The sequence below is a fragment of the Somniosus microcephalus genome, unplaced genomic scaffold (genome assembly GCF_052327205.1).
Source record: "Somniosus microcephalus isolate GS21.2 unplaced genomic scaffold, FLI_Smic_1.0 unresolved_chr2, whole genome shotgun sequence".
Taxonomy (NCBI): Eukaryota; Metazoa; Chordata; class Chondrichthyes; order Squaliformes; family Somniosidae; genus Somniosus; species Somniosus microcephalus.
In genome coordinates, this window is record NW_028225180.1 from 73,738,666 (window position 1) to 73,753,549 (window position 14,884).

General features: G+C 49.7%; 1 protein-coding gene across 1 annotated transcript in view; it reads right to left on the reverse strand.

The window, feature by feature from the left end:
• The window catches only part of snx15 (sorting nexin 15), a 35,530-nt gene extending 20,911 nt beyond the window's left edge, over positions 1-14,619 (reverse strand). The window contains exons 1-5 of the mRNA XM_085975694.1: positions 14,498-14,619; positions 13,142-13,295; positions 12,347-12,382; positions 5,305-5,425; positions 995-1,110 (exon numbers count right to left, since the gene is read on the reverse strand). Of these exons, the coding sequence (XP_085831820.1) occupies positions 995-1,110; positions 5,305-5,425; positions 12,347-12,382; positions 13,142-13,295; positions 14,498-14,619 (549 nt within the window). The remainder of the gene's footprint in view (positions 1-994; positions 1,111-5,304; positions 5,426-12,346; positions 12,383-13,141; positions 13,296-14,497) is intronic.
• Between the last annotated feature and the right edge of the window lie 265 nt (positions 14,620-14,884).

The following is a 14,884-nucleotide window of genomic DNA, read 5'->3' on the forward strand; positions in this document are numbered from 1 at the left end:
GCCGGACAAACCAGCGCTAATGTTGAAACATACGGAGATTTTGAGCTCCGTATCTGGCAACAAACCCTGTTGCTTCTAAACAGTCGGCCGTACCTTGCAAGCGTCTCTGTAGCTTAGCAACAGCTTCAGCGAGACCTTGCAGAGCCTGACTGGTGAAAAAAAAGCAACGAAAAAAAAAACCTAACGAAACGGCTCTTGATTTTTACCGGTGGCTCGAGCATTCCGGACAGTTAACCTCCGGATAAACCAAAGTTTCCTGTATAAAAGCAAAGCGATCACGATAGAATTTTATAAATCACCGGTTAGGCCTCAGCTGGAGTATTGTGGACAATTCTGGGCCCCACAGTGCAGGAAAGATGGAAAGGCCTTAGAAAGGGGACAGAGGAGGTTTACAGGATGTTCCCAGGGACGGGGGACTTCAGTTATGGGGAGAGGTTGGAGAAGTTGGGACTGTTCTCCTTGGAACAGAGAAGGTGAAGAGATGACCTAATCGAGGTTTACAGGATGGTGAGAGGTTTCGATAGAGTAGACAGAGAAAAACTATTCCCTCGGGCGAGTGGGTCAATAACCAGAGGTCACAGATTCAGAATCATTGGAGAAAGATCTCGAAGGGAGGGGAGGAGAAATGTTTTCACTCGGAGAGTTGTGGGGATCGGGAACGCTCCACCTGAGAAGGTGGTGGAAGCTGATTCCATCAATGATTTTCAGAGGGAGTTGGACGGGTTCTTGAGGATGAGGAGCTCACAGGGTTAGGGACAAACAGCGGGGGGGGGGGGGGGGGGGGTGGGACTGAGCGCGACCGCTCTTTCAAAGAGCCGGCACAGGCACGACGGGCCGAATGGCCTCCTCCTGTGCTGTAACTTGCCACTCACACACGGAGACTTGGGGGGGGGGGGGGGGGCAGCGCCAGGAGGTGGCCAACACGCAGGGGGGACCTGTACCCCAGCAAGGGTGGGCGCCTTCAACCAGCACGACACCCGCAGCAGTCACGCACCTTGAAGAAGTCTTTGAGCTGCGGACTATTGTACAAGGCAGGGATGTCGATGGTGAATTGCAGCATCTCCTCCGCACAGCGACGCCGTTCTTCGATGACGGCCTCGTCGAAACGCCCTGGAACACGGAGCAGAAATGGTTTGCATTGAATACCGGATCTACAGCCAGGATCTGCTGCACAGCAAACACCAATACAGACACCGGCCAGTCCTGGAGCAACAGGAGGAGGTGACAGCACCGTGTTTAACATTACAGAGGGATTCGATCGGGTAGATTGAGAGAGAAACTATTTCCTCTGGTGGGGGGGGGTCCAGAACAAGGGGGCAGAACCTAAAAATTAGAGCCAGGCTGTTCAGGGGTGATGTCAGGAACCACTTCTTCACACACAGGGTAGTGGAAATCTGGAACTCTCTCCCCCAAAAGACTGGATGCTGGGGGTCAATTGGAGCTTTCAAGACTGAGCTGGATAGATGTTTGCTGTTTAAGGGTATCAAGGGATATGGAGCTAAGGCAGGTAAATGGAGTAGAGGTACAGGTCAGCCATGATCTCGTTGAATGGCGCTCGAGGGACTGAATGGCGGCCTCCTCCTGTTCCTATGTTCCTAGAAGGAAGTCATTCAGCCCATCGTGTCTGTGCCGGCTCTTTGCTGGAATAATCCCAAATTAATCGCACTGCTCTGCTCTCTCCCCATAGCCCTGTATCAATCCCAAACTAATCCCACTGCCCTGCTCTCTCCCCATAGCCCTGTATCAATCCCAAACTAATCCCACTGCCCCGCTCTCTCCCCATAGCCCTGTATCAATCCCAAACTAATCCCACTGCCCCGCTCTCTCCCTATAGCCCTGTATCAATCCCAAACTAATCCCACTGCCCCGCTCTCTCCCCATAGCCCTGTATCAATCCCAAACTAATCCCACTGCCCCGCTCTCTCCCTATAGCCCTGTATCAATCCCAAACTAATCCCACTGCCCCGCTCGCTCCCCATAGCCCTGTATCAATCCCAAACTAATCCCACTGCCCCGCTCTCTCCCCATAGCCCTGTATCAATCCCAAACTAATCCCACTGCCCCGCTCTCCCCATAGCCCTGTATCAATCCCAAACTAATCCCACTGCCCCGCTCTCTCCCCATAGCCCTGTATCAATCCCAAACTAATCCCACTGCCCCACTCTCTCCCCATAGCCCTGTATCAATCCCAAACTAATCCCACTGCCCCGCTCTCTCCCCATAGCCCTGTATCTTCCCACTTCAAACATTTATCCAATTTTTCCTTAAACGATGCAATAGTCTCTGCCTCGACCACTCATTCTGTCTAAAGAAATTCCTCCTAACCACTCACCTCACTCTCGCTGAGAATTGATGATCCCTCATCACTCAATCCCCAATCCAACCAAATAGTCTTTCCCTATTCACCTTTATAATTTTACAAATCTCGATTAAATCTCCTCTGATTAAACCTTCTCTACTTTGGTGGAAACAATCCCAGCATCTCAAGGCTCTCCTCATAACTCAGTGTTTGCTGGTTGTTTCTGGCCCAGGATTTTCCCTGCTGCATGAGGGAAGGGGAGGCAGATATTAGTGTACGAGACAGATCAGTTAACATAAGAACATAAGAAATAGGAGCAGGAGTCGGCCATTAGGCCCTTCGAGTCTGCTCCGCCATTCAATGAGATCATGGCTGATCATCTGCCTCAACTCCATTCACCGGCCCGATCGCCATATTCCTTGATGCCCTTACTAGTCAGAAATCTATCGACTTCTGCTTTGAATATACCCAATGACTGAGCCTCCACAGCCCTCTGGGTTAGAGAATTCCAAAGATTCACCACCCTCTGTGTGAAGAAATTTCTTCTCATCTCAGTCCTGAATGGCCTACCCTTTATCCTGAGGCTGTGGCCCCTGGTTCTAGACTCCCCAGCCAAGGGAAACATTCTCCCAGCATCCACCCTATCAAGCCCTGTAATAATTTCCCTTATCTATTCTACCAGTTACATCCTCAAAAAATTCCAGTAGATTAGTCAAGCACGATTTACCTTTTGTAAATCCATGTTGACTTTGTCCGATCCTGTCACTGTTTTCCAAGTGTTCTGCTATTACATCTTTTATAATGGACTCTAGCATTTTCCCCACTACCGATGTCAGGCTTACCGGTCTATAATTCCCCATTTTCTCTCTACCACCTTTTTTAAATAGTGGGGTTACATTAGCTACCCTCCAATCCATGGGAACTGTTCCAGAGTCTATCGAATTTTGGAAGATGACCAGCAATGCATCTACTATTTCTAGGGCCACTTCCTTAAGTACCCTAGGATGTAGATCATCAGGCCCATGGGATTTATCGGCCTTCAATCCCGTCAATATCCCCAACACCATTTCCCTACAAATACTGATTTCTTTCAGTTCCTCCCTCTCATTAGACCCTATGTTCCCCAACATCTCTGGGAGGTTATTTGTGTCCTCCTTTGTGAAGACAGAACCAAAGTACAGGAAACTTTGTGCTATCCGGAGGTTGAATGTCCGGCAGCTTCGATCTAACGGCAGAAATCAGCAGTCGTTTTGGTTAGGTTTTTTTTCTTCTCCAAGCATTCTTTTCACAGGCAGGCTCTGGAAAGTGTCTTTGTAGCTTAGCAACAGCTTCAGAGACACTTCCAAGCTACTGGGCCGAGTGTTTACAAGCTGTTGCTGAGCAACAGTGTTTGTGGTCAGATACGGCAGGCTCTGGAAGGTGTCTCTGTATCTCAGCAACAGCTTCAGAGACGCTTCCAAGCCACGGGCCGAGTGTTGACAAGCTGTTGCTAAGCAACAGTCTTTGTTGTCAGATACGGAGATGAAAAGCTCCTATCTGATAACATTGACGCTGGTCTATCCGGAAGTTTTGAGGCAACGGCAGCAGCTCGGTCCCGTGGGTGCCGGATAGCACAAAGTTTCCTGTATGTATTTAATTGGTCTGCCATTTCTTTGTTCCCCATTATAAATTCCCCTGATTCTGACTGCAAGGGACCTATGCTTGACTTCACCAATCTTTTTCTCTTCACGTATCTATAAAAGCTTTTACAGTCAGTTTTTATGTTCCCTGCAAGCTTATTCTCACTCTATTTTCCCCCTCTTAATTAATCCCTTTGTCCTCCTTTGCTGAATCCTAAACTGCTCCCAATCCTCAGGTTTGCTGCTTTTTCTGGCCAATTTATATGTCTTCTCGTTGGATCTTATGCTATCCCTAATTTCCCTTGTTAGCCACGGTTGAGTCACCTATTTTGTTTTGTTCTATAGAAGCTTTTACAATCCGTTTTTATATTTTTCACTGGTTTGTGCTCATATTCCATTTTCCCTTTCTTTATCAATTTCTTGGTCCCCCTTTGCTGATTTCTAAAAAGATCCCAATCCTCAGGCTGACCGCTTTTTCTGGCAACTTTACAAGCTTCCTCCTTTGACTTAATACTAGCTTTAATTTATTTTGTTAGCCATGGTTGGATCACTTTTCCTTTTAGGTTTTTATGCCCTAGAGGAATATATGTTTGTTGCAAATTATGCATTATTTCCTTGAATATTAGCCATTGTGTGTCCACCTTCATACCTTTTAGTGTAGTCTCCCAATCTACCATGGCCAACTTGCCCCTCATACCCTCGTAGTTTCCTCTGTTTAGATTGAAGACCTTAGTTTCAGATGAACTGGCCTCTCCTGAGCTATCCATTGTACACAGCAAGATACTGCCCCTCCGACAGTGCAGTGCTCCCTCAGTACTGCTCCTCAGACAGTGCAGCACTCCTTCAGTACTGCCCCTCCGAAAGTGCAGCGCTCCCTCAGTAATGCCCCTCCGAATGTGCAGCACTCCCTCAGTAATGCCCCTCCGACAGTGCGGCGCTCCCTCAGTACTGCCCCTCAGTACTGTCCCTCCGACAGTGCGGCGCTCCCTCAGTACTGTCCCTCCGACAGTGCGGCGCTCCCTCAGTACTGCCCCTCCGACAATGGGGCGCTCCCTCAGTACTGCCCCTCAGACAGTGTGGCGCTCCCTCAGTACTGCCCCTCCGACAGTGTGGCACTCCCTCAGTACTGCCCCTCCGACAGTGCGGTGCTCCCTCAGTACTGCACCGGGTGTGTCAGCCCAGATTATGGTCACAAGTCTCTGGAGTGGGACTCGAACCCACAACCTTCTGACTCAGAGGCGAGAGAGAGAGACACCCAGAGTCATGGCAAACAATGAGCAGTGCACACAGAAATCCAGCGGCCAGGAAATCGGCCCTTATCAGGGAAAGCTGAAGGACTTTGGATGCCGGGAGGGGGAGAAAGTAAAAGGTAGACGGGGATCTTACCAAAGACCTGAGCCTTTGGAAAGGCTGGGAATTCTTCCGACTTCCTGAACAAGTTCCTGTGGATGTAGGACAGCTCTCCGTGAAGCTTTTTGAAGTCACTGTAGCGTTTGAACACTGTTATCTGTAAAGGGGAGGGGGGAAAATGTTAAAACAGTAGTGACTACCATGGACAAATCCCACTTGCCCCTCCTATCAGGCCCAGGCAAACACACTGTTCTAAGGTACGTGCAAGAACAATTTACAACTTGGAGCCACAGCACCCCCACCAACCCTGGAAACCCAGCTCTCGCCGCCCAGGAAACACAGCCCTATCTGGGCTTCTATTGCTTATATTTTTGGCTCACCCTGTTTGCAGTTCGTGAACTTAGCAAAAGAAAAAAGATTCAGGGGTACAGTAGCATAGTGGTTCTGTTACTGGACTAGTAATCCAGAGGCCTGGACTACTGATCCAGAGATGTGAGTTCAAATCCCACCACCGCTGCCGGGGAATTTAAATTCAGTTAATTAAATAAATCTGGAATAAAAAGCAAGTATCAGGAATGGTGATGGTGACCATGAAACAACCGGATTGTTGTAAAAACCCATCTGATTCACTAATGTCCTTTAGGGAAGGGAATCTGCCGTCCTTACCCAGTCTGGCCTACATGTGACTCCAGACCCACAGCAATGCGGTTGACTCTTAACTGCCCTCTGAAATACCAAACTGCTACAAAGAAGACTAAGACTAAAACTGGACGGACTGCTCGGCATCGACCAAGGCACCGGGCGCGACAAAGGCACACCCAGACCAGTCAACCCTGCAAAGTCCTCCTCTTTGGCAGCACCTCCCAAACCCGCGACCTCTACCATCTAGAAGGACAAGGGCAGCAGGCGCACGGGAACACCACCACCTCCAAGTTCCCCTCCAAGTCACACACCATCCTGACTTGGAAATATATCGGCCGTTCCTCCATCGTCGCTGGGTCAAAATCCTGGAACTCCCTCCCTAACAGCACTGTGGGAGCACCTTCACCACACGGACTGCAGCGGTTCAAGAAGGTGGCTCACCACCACCTTCTCAAGGGGCAATAAATGCCGGCCTTGCCAGTGATGCCCACATCCCATGAATGATTTAAAAAAAAGACTTGTATTGAGTGGAAAGTGTTTCCTTTCAAGAGCATGGGATTCAATTTAAAGGAATAAAGGCCATGCAAAATTTCACTGAAATCCTTCAAAGATCCTCACTTCCCCCTGAACATTATTTTTAGGATCACTTTGCCCTGTGCGACAGTACCGCAACTCACATATTCATTAAGAAAATTAAGAACAGCGCCTTTCACCACCTCAGGACGTCCCAAAGCGCTTTACAGTCGATGAAGTACTTTTTTGAAGTGCAGTCACTGTTGTAATGTAGGAAACTCAGCAGCCAATTTGCGCACAGCAAGCTCCCACAAACAGCAATGTGATAATGACCAGATCATTTGTTTCAGTGATGTTGGTCAAGGGATATATATTGGCCCAGGGCACCGGGAAGAACGCCCCTGCTCTTCTTCCAATAGTGCCCCGGGATCTTTTACGTCCACCTGAGAGGGCAGACGTTGGTTTAACATCTCATCCAAAAGATGGCACCTCCGACAGTGCAGCACTCCCTCAGTACTGCACTGGGAGTGTCAGCCTAGATTTTTGTGCTCAAATCCCTGGAGTGGGACTTGAACCTGTAAAGGAATGAGCCCTACCTATTCAGAAAAATACACCATCCTATGAATGGAATTTTGACTTTATTAAAACATGAAAACTGGGTTTAAAAATCTAAAAGCCTCAACGACACAAGCTGTAAACAGAATACAGGCTTTTGAGATAAGATGAGTTGTTAACACAAAGTTGTAAACACCATACAAGCTTTTGAAATGGGAATTGGTTGTTGACACTGAAACAATGGCCCTATTGAAGCAAACCATTGGAGCTTCCAGAAATTCTGAGCTTTGGGAAGAACACAATACTATAACCCAGTTAAATTGTTTTAAACCAACATTTTGTAAACAGGCACATGAAAGAGCACAATGGTATAATGTTAAGGTGTCATAAACCAACACGTCGGGAAACAGAAACACAGAACATTAAAAAACCATATGCCTTCATAAATATGACATCAAATGAAAGACAGGAGACATAAGTCTGTAATACAAACCAATTGAGACGGCTAGGAAAACAATTAAGTACTCGGTTGAAGTGTTTTTAATTTACACGTTGTAAAAAGATACAAACAGAAGACTTTGTAGATATGATATCAATAGATGCACCAAGCAATCGCATGGTTTTTGTATTGAACTTGGAACACATAGGAGACACGAAGTCTGCTTACAACCAGCTAAGGTGATTTAAGAATTCAATAGAAGACCTTCGTAAAAATGGCAAAGATACATCTGTTATAACCGTTTATGATAAGTTTTGAACACCTACACAGCAGACAGAATTCTGCAAGCTAACAGCTGAATTGACAGTAAGAATAGAAAGAAGTCAACAGAAAGATGACTAGAGATAATTAGCTTACATCAGCAGAAAACTTCAAAGGATATACCACTGAAAAAAGGGTATAAAATATAGAACTTTCCAAAGAGAAAAACAGAAGTTGCTGGAAGGGGCAAGCGATTCTCAGCTTCAGAGAACCACTGTAAGCCTACAACTCTGAGTCTCAGATAATCAAGGTATTTTGATTTTGGTGGATATCCTGGATTAGAAATAAGTAGTAGAAATGTAAAAACGTAACGAAGTTAAGATTTAAGAATAAGGATCTCTGAGAATAAGAACTGTAAGCTATTTATTTTTGAACTGTTAATGTTGCGACTGAATCACCAGCTGTTAACTACATGTCGGTTCTTTAATAAATCTATATATTTTTAGAATTGTGTCTCAGAGTACTTCTGTATCAAACTCGCAAACTCAATCTCTGTACACTCTTTGGTGGGGAGTTGCAGAATTCTGGGGGAGTATTCCGGACCCTCATAATATCCGGAAGGTTACAGTCTAGTTAAACTTATAAAAGTGCTATCTGGAGGACGGTAACATCTTCAAGTCGTTCCTTTCCTTTAGGGAGAGATAGTCTGGACCTTTAGACCTAATTAAGCGTCTTATAGGATTCGGCTATCTCTAACTTTAGTTGAAGGTGAACGTCTGGGGAATACGTCTGATCCGGGGTAGCCCGAAAAGGGCTAGGACTAGTAATTATCCCTTCAAACCCACAACCTTCTGACTCCGAGGCGAGGGTGCTACCCACTGAGCCACAGCTAACTAGAGATTTGGAAAGGGCTGTTCCTCACACTGTTGGCATCAGCAACTTGAGATGTATAGGAATAGGGATTTAAACTGTGCTTGGAATGCAAGCATTTTGTCGATGAAGGCCTCAGCAAGCTTAACAGACAGCACTCCTACCACGCTGGAACTGCAACTTCTTGCATTTATATAACGCCTTTAATGTAGTAAAACGTCCCAAGGCGCTTCACAGGAGCGTTATCAAACAAAATTTGACACCGCGCCACATCGGGAGTCTAGGGCAGATGACCAAAAGCTTGATCAAAGAGGTCGGTTTTAAGGAGCGTCTTAAAGGAGGAGAGAGAGGTGGAGAGGTTTAGGGAGGGAATTCCAGAGCTTAGGGCCCAGGCAGCTGAAGGCACGGCCGCCAATAGTGGAGCGATTAAAATCGGGGGATGCTCAAGAGGTCAGAATTGGAGGAGCGCAGAGATCTCGGAGGGTTGTGGATTACAGAGATAGGGAGGGGGGTGCGAGGCCATGGAGGGATTTGAAAACAAGGATGAGAATTTTAAAATCGAGCCAATGTAGGTCAGCGGGCACAGCATTTCAATCTACTACAGAAGTCCAAGAGCTTTTGCACTGATGTATTCAACACCATTTCATAAATGGTGAGAAACTAGGAACACTAAAAGGACAGAGAGGTCTGGGAGTTCAAGTACACAAATCATTAAAAGCCAGTGGACAGGTACAAAAAGTAATCAGAAAGGCTAATGGAATGTTGGCCTTTATCTCGAGAGGCTGGAATACAATGGGGTGGAAGTTGTGTTCCAATTGTAGAGAGCTCTGGTTAGAAAAGACAGAGGATCAGAGGGACCTTGGTGTGCATGTACATAGATCCCTGAAGGCAGCAGAACAGGTGGATAAGGTGGTTAAGAAGGCATATGGGATACTTGCCTTCATTAGCCGAGGCATAGAATATAAGAGCAGGGAGGTTATGATGGAGCTGTACAAAACGCTGGTAAGGCCACAGCTGGAGTACTGTGTGCAGTTCTGGTCGCCACACTATAGGAGGGATGTGATTGCTTTGGAGAGGGTGCAGAGGAGATTCACCAGGATGTTACCTGGGCTGGAGCGCTTCAGCTATGAAGAGAGACTGGACAGGCTGGGGTTGTTTTCCTTGGAGCAGAGAAGGCTGAGGGGGGACCTGATTGAGGTGTACAAAATTATGAGGGGCATAGATAGGGTAGATAGAAAGGAACTTTTCCCCTTGGTAGAGGGGTCAATAACAAGGGGGCATAGATTCAAGGTAAGGAGCAGGAGGTTTAGAGGGGATTTGAGGAAAACCTTTTACACCCAGAGGGTGGTTGGAATCTGGAACTCACTGCCTGAAAGGGTGGTAGAGGCAGGAACCCTCACAACATTCAAGAAGCATTTGGATGAGCACTTGAAAAACCATAGCATACAAGGCTACGGACCAAATGCTGGAAAATGGGATTAGATTAGATCGGGCTTGATGGCCGGCGTGGACGCGATGGGCCGAAGGGCCTCTTTCTGTGCTGTATAACTATGACTCTAGACCCCATCTGGAATAACTGCGTCCAGTCCTGGTTTCCGCACCTCAGCAAGGATATACTGGCCTCGGAGAGGGTGCAGCGCAGATTCACCAGAATAATACCAGGGCTAAAAGGGTTAAATTATGAGGACAGACTGGGCTTGTATTCCCTCGAGTATAGGAGATTAAGAGGCGATCTAATCGAGGTGTTTACGATGATTAACGGATTTGATAGGGTAGAGAGAGAGAAACAACTACCTCTGGTGGGGGGAGTCCAGAACAAGGGGGCATCACCTTAAAATTAGAGCCAGGCCTTTAAGGGGTGATGTCAGGGAGCACTTCTTCACACAAAGGGTGGTGGAAATCTGGAACTCTCTCCCCCAAAAAACTGTGGATGCTGGGGGTCAACTGAAAATGTCAAAACTGAGATTGATAGATTTTTGTTGTATAAAGGTATTAAGAGATATGGAGCAGCCCTCAGTACTCTCCCTCTGACAGTGTGGCGCTCTCTCAGTACTGCCCCTCCGACAGTGCGGCGCTCCCTCAGTACTGCCCCTCCGACAGTGCGGTGCTCCCTCAGTACTGCCCCTCCGACACTGCGGCACTCCCTCAATACTGCCCCTCCAACAATGCAGCACTCCCTCAGTACTGCCCCTCCGACAGTGCGGCGCTCCCTCAGTACTGCCCCTCCGACAGTGCGGTGCTCCCTCAGTACTGCCCCTCCGACACTGCGGCACTCCCTCAATACTGCCCCTCCAACAATGCAGCACTCCCTCAGTACTGCCCCTCCGACAGTGCGGCGCTCCCTCAGTACTGCCCCTCCGACAATGCGGCGCTCCCTCAGTACTGCCCCTCCGACAGTGCGGCGCTCCCTCAGTACTGTCCCTCCGACAATGCGGCGCTCCCTCAGTACTGCCCCTCCGACAGTGCGGCGCTCCCTCAGTACTGCCCCTCCGACAGTGCGGTGCTCCCTCAGTACTGCCCCTCCGACACTGCGGCACTCCCTCAATACTGCCCCTCCAACAATGCAGCACTCCCTCAGTACTGCCCCTCCGACAGTGCGGCGCTCCCTCAGTACTGCCCCTCCGACAGTGCGGTGCTCCCTCAGTACTGCCCCTCCGACACTGCGGCACTCCCTCAGTACTGCCCCTCCGACAGTGCGGCGCTCCCTCAGTACTGCCCCTCCAACAATGCAGCACTCCCTCAGTACTGCCCCTCCGACAGTGCGGCGCTCCCTCAGTACTGCCCCTCCGACACTGCGGCACTCCCTCAGTACTGTCCCTCCGACAATGCGGCGCTCCCTCAGTACTGCCCCTCCAACAATGCAGCACTCCCTCAGTACTGCCCCTCCGACAGTGCGGTGCTCCCTCAGTACTGTCCCTCCGACAATGCGGCGCTCCCTCAGTACTGCCCCTCCAACAATGCAGCACTCCCTCAGTACTGCCCCTCCGACAGTGCGGCGCTCCCTCAGTACTGCCCCTCCGACAGTGCGGCGCTCCCTCAGTACTGCCCCTCCGACAGCGCGGCGCTCCCTCAGTACTGCCCCTCCGACAGTGCGGCGCTCCCTCAGTACTGCCCCTCCGACAGTGCGGCGCTCCCTCAGTACTGCCCCTCCGACAGTGCAGCGCTCCCTCAGTACGGCCCCTCCGACAGTGCGGCGCTCCCTCAGTACTGCCCCTCCGACAGTGCGGCGCTCCCTCAGTACTGCCCCTCCGACAGTGCGGCGCTCCCTCAGTACTGCCCCTCCGACAGTGCGGCGCTCCCTCAGTACTGCCCCTCCGACAGTGCGGCGCTCCCTCAGTACTGCCCCTCCGACAGTGCAGCGCTCCCTCAGTACGGCCCCTCCGACAGTGCGGCGCTCCCTCAGTACTGCCCCTCCGACAGTGCGGCGCTCCCTCAGTACTGCCCCTCCGACAGTGCAGCGCTCCCTCAGTACGGCCCCTCCGACAGTGCGGCGCTCCCTCAGTACTGCCCCTCCGACAGTGCGACGCTCCCTCAGTACTGCCCCTCCGACAGGGCGGCGCTCCCTCAGTACTGCCCCTCCGACAGTGCGACAGGTTAGAGAGACAAGATGGATGGACTTTTGTTGGGCAAGGATATCAAGGGATTTAGAGCAAAGGCGGGAAAATGAAGTTGAGGTGATCAGCCATGATCTGATTGAATGGCGGAGCAGGCCTGACTCGTTACCTAAACCTTGCAATTCTGGCCCATACAATCTTCCACCCTTACTTACAAAACTTATGGCTTCACAATTGTTTTTACCTCTTTGACATCTGCCGTTGTCTTCTTTGAAGCAACCTAGAATTGAAAAAAAAACAACTCACGTCACAGACGGGCAGTGCAGAAGTAAATACTCGTCCCTCGCTTTTTCGGAGCTCTCCAAATTCTGGCACCAGCCTCAGAAGAGTTATAAAATATGCTCCTTGGCACACATCTCCCTTTACTTTGCCTTTTAGGGTCCCCCCTACAATTACTATTTAAAAGAAAGACTCCCATTTCGATCGCTCCTTTCATGATCACCGGACGTCCCAAAGCGCTTTACAGCCAATGAAGTACTTTTTGAAGTGTAGTCACTGTTGTAATGTAGGAAACACAGCAACCAATCTGCACACAGCAAGCTCCCACAAGCAGCAGTGTGATAATGACCAGATCATCTGTTTTAGTGATGCTGATTGAGGGATAAATATTGACACCGGGGAGAACTCCCCAGGCTCCTCTTCAAAATAGTAGCCGTGGGATCTTTTTCGTCCACCCGAGAGGGCAGGAGGGACCTCGGTTTAACGTCTCATCCGAAAGATGGCACCTCCGACAGTGCAGTGCTCCCTCAGCACTGCCTCTCCGACAGTGCAGCATTCCCTCAGTGCTGCCCCTCCGACAGTGCGGCGCTCCCTCAGTACTGCCCCTCCGACAGTGCGGCGCTCCCTCGGTACTGCCCCTCCGACAGTGCGGCGCTCCCTCGGTACTGCCCCTCCGACAGTGCGGCGCTCCCTCAGTAATTGCACTAGTTTCTCAACTTTATTTTAATTAAATTCCTCTTTCTCTCCTGGAAGTGCTGACTCCTTGCTGAGGTCCAGTTCCACCACTGTCCGGGGGCTTGCCCACGCTGTCGATGTGCGAGCCTAGACTGCGAGCACCTAACTCAGCAACGACCGGGGACGGAATGTGGGACCTTCCTAACTGGTGGTGCCGAGTCCCAGTGTGGATCACTGCACTGCCAAATCAAAAGCAGATCCCTGAATTGTAAATGCAACAGCAGCAACGCTGGGTTATTAGACTTAACGTTGAACCCACCCAGCCTGCTGGATTTTTCTGAATTAAACTGCACTCGAATCATTAATCCGTCACATTGCGAGGTGACAGTAGTTTGTGCTTATGGTCTGGAGGGGATTTTAAGAATCCAAAACGTAAACTTTGGTCCATTCCAGCAAAGCCTCGATTTTACATAACATAGGAAATAGGAGCAGGAGTCAGCCATTCGGCCCCTCGAGCCAGCTCCACCATTCAATAAGATGGCTGATCTTCAACTTCATCTCCACTTTCCTGCCCGATCTCCATATCCCTCGGTTCCCTTAATATCCAAAAATCTATCGATCTCTGTCTTGAATATACTCAACGACTCTGCCCCAGAGGGCTGTGGAGGCTCAGAGTTCCAAAGATTCACCACCCTCTGAGTGAAGAAATTCTTCCTCATCTCAGTCCTAAACGGCCAACCCCTTATTCTGAGACTGTGACCCCTGGTTCTAGACTCCCCAGCCAGGGGGAAACATCCTCCCTGCATCTACCCTGTCAAGCTGTGTAAGAATTTTGTATGTTTCAATGAGATCACCTCTCATTCTTCTAAACTCTAGAGAATATAGGCCCAGTCTACTCAATCTCTCCTCATAGGACAATCCCCCCAATCCCAGGAACCAGTCTGGTGAACCTTCGTTGCACTCCCTCTATGGCAAGAATATGGCAATTTTAAAGTTCTCATCCCTGTTTTCAAATCCCTCCACGGTCTCGCCCCTCCCTAACTCTGTAACCTCCTCCAGCCCTACAACCCCCCCTCCCTCCCGCCGAGATCTCTGCACTCCTCCAATTCTGGCCTCTTGAGCATCCCCGATTTTATTCACTCCACCATTGGCGGCCGTGCCTTCAGCCGCCTGGGCCCCGAGCTCTGGAATTCCCTCCCTAAACCTCTCCGCCTCTCTCTCCTCCTTTAAGACTCTCCTTAAAACCGACCTCTTTGACCAACCTGTCCTAATATCTCCTGATGTGGCTCGGTGTCAAATTTTGTTTGATAATCGCTCCTGTGAAGTGCCTTGGGAGGTTTTACTATGTTAAAGGTGCTATATAAGTGCAGGATGCTGCTGTACTCTTCCCCACAGATGCTACCTGACCGGCTGGGGACTTCCAGCCTCTGCAGCTTGTTACCAGCGGTTCAGGTGCTGGACCCGCAACCCAGAGATGGCGAGTCCAAACTCTGCCACGGCGAGTTCAAACTGAATTCGGTAAATCTGGTGACTTAGGGGCTGGGAGCGGCAAATAATGACCATGAAATCCGCCAGTTGTCATAAAAACCCATCTAGGTCACTGATGCCCTTCAGGGGAAGGGAAGCCGCAGCTCCCGACTCCGGGCCTACCCGTGACTCCAGTCCCGCATGTCCGATTCTGAAAGAGCCTCAGGAAAAGCAGGCAATGGACACTGCCGCTCACAGCCCAGAACAAACATTTTTTAAAAGGGTGCTACTTAGGCTGTAATGCAGAGGCTGCCAGGAGGTGACAACAGCAACAACAAGTGTTTAAATAGCACCTTTAACG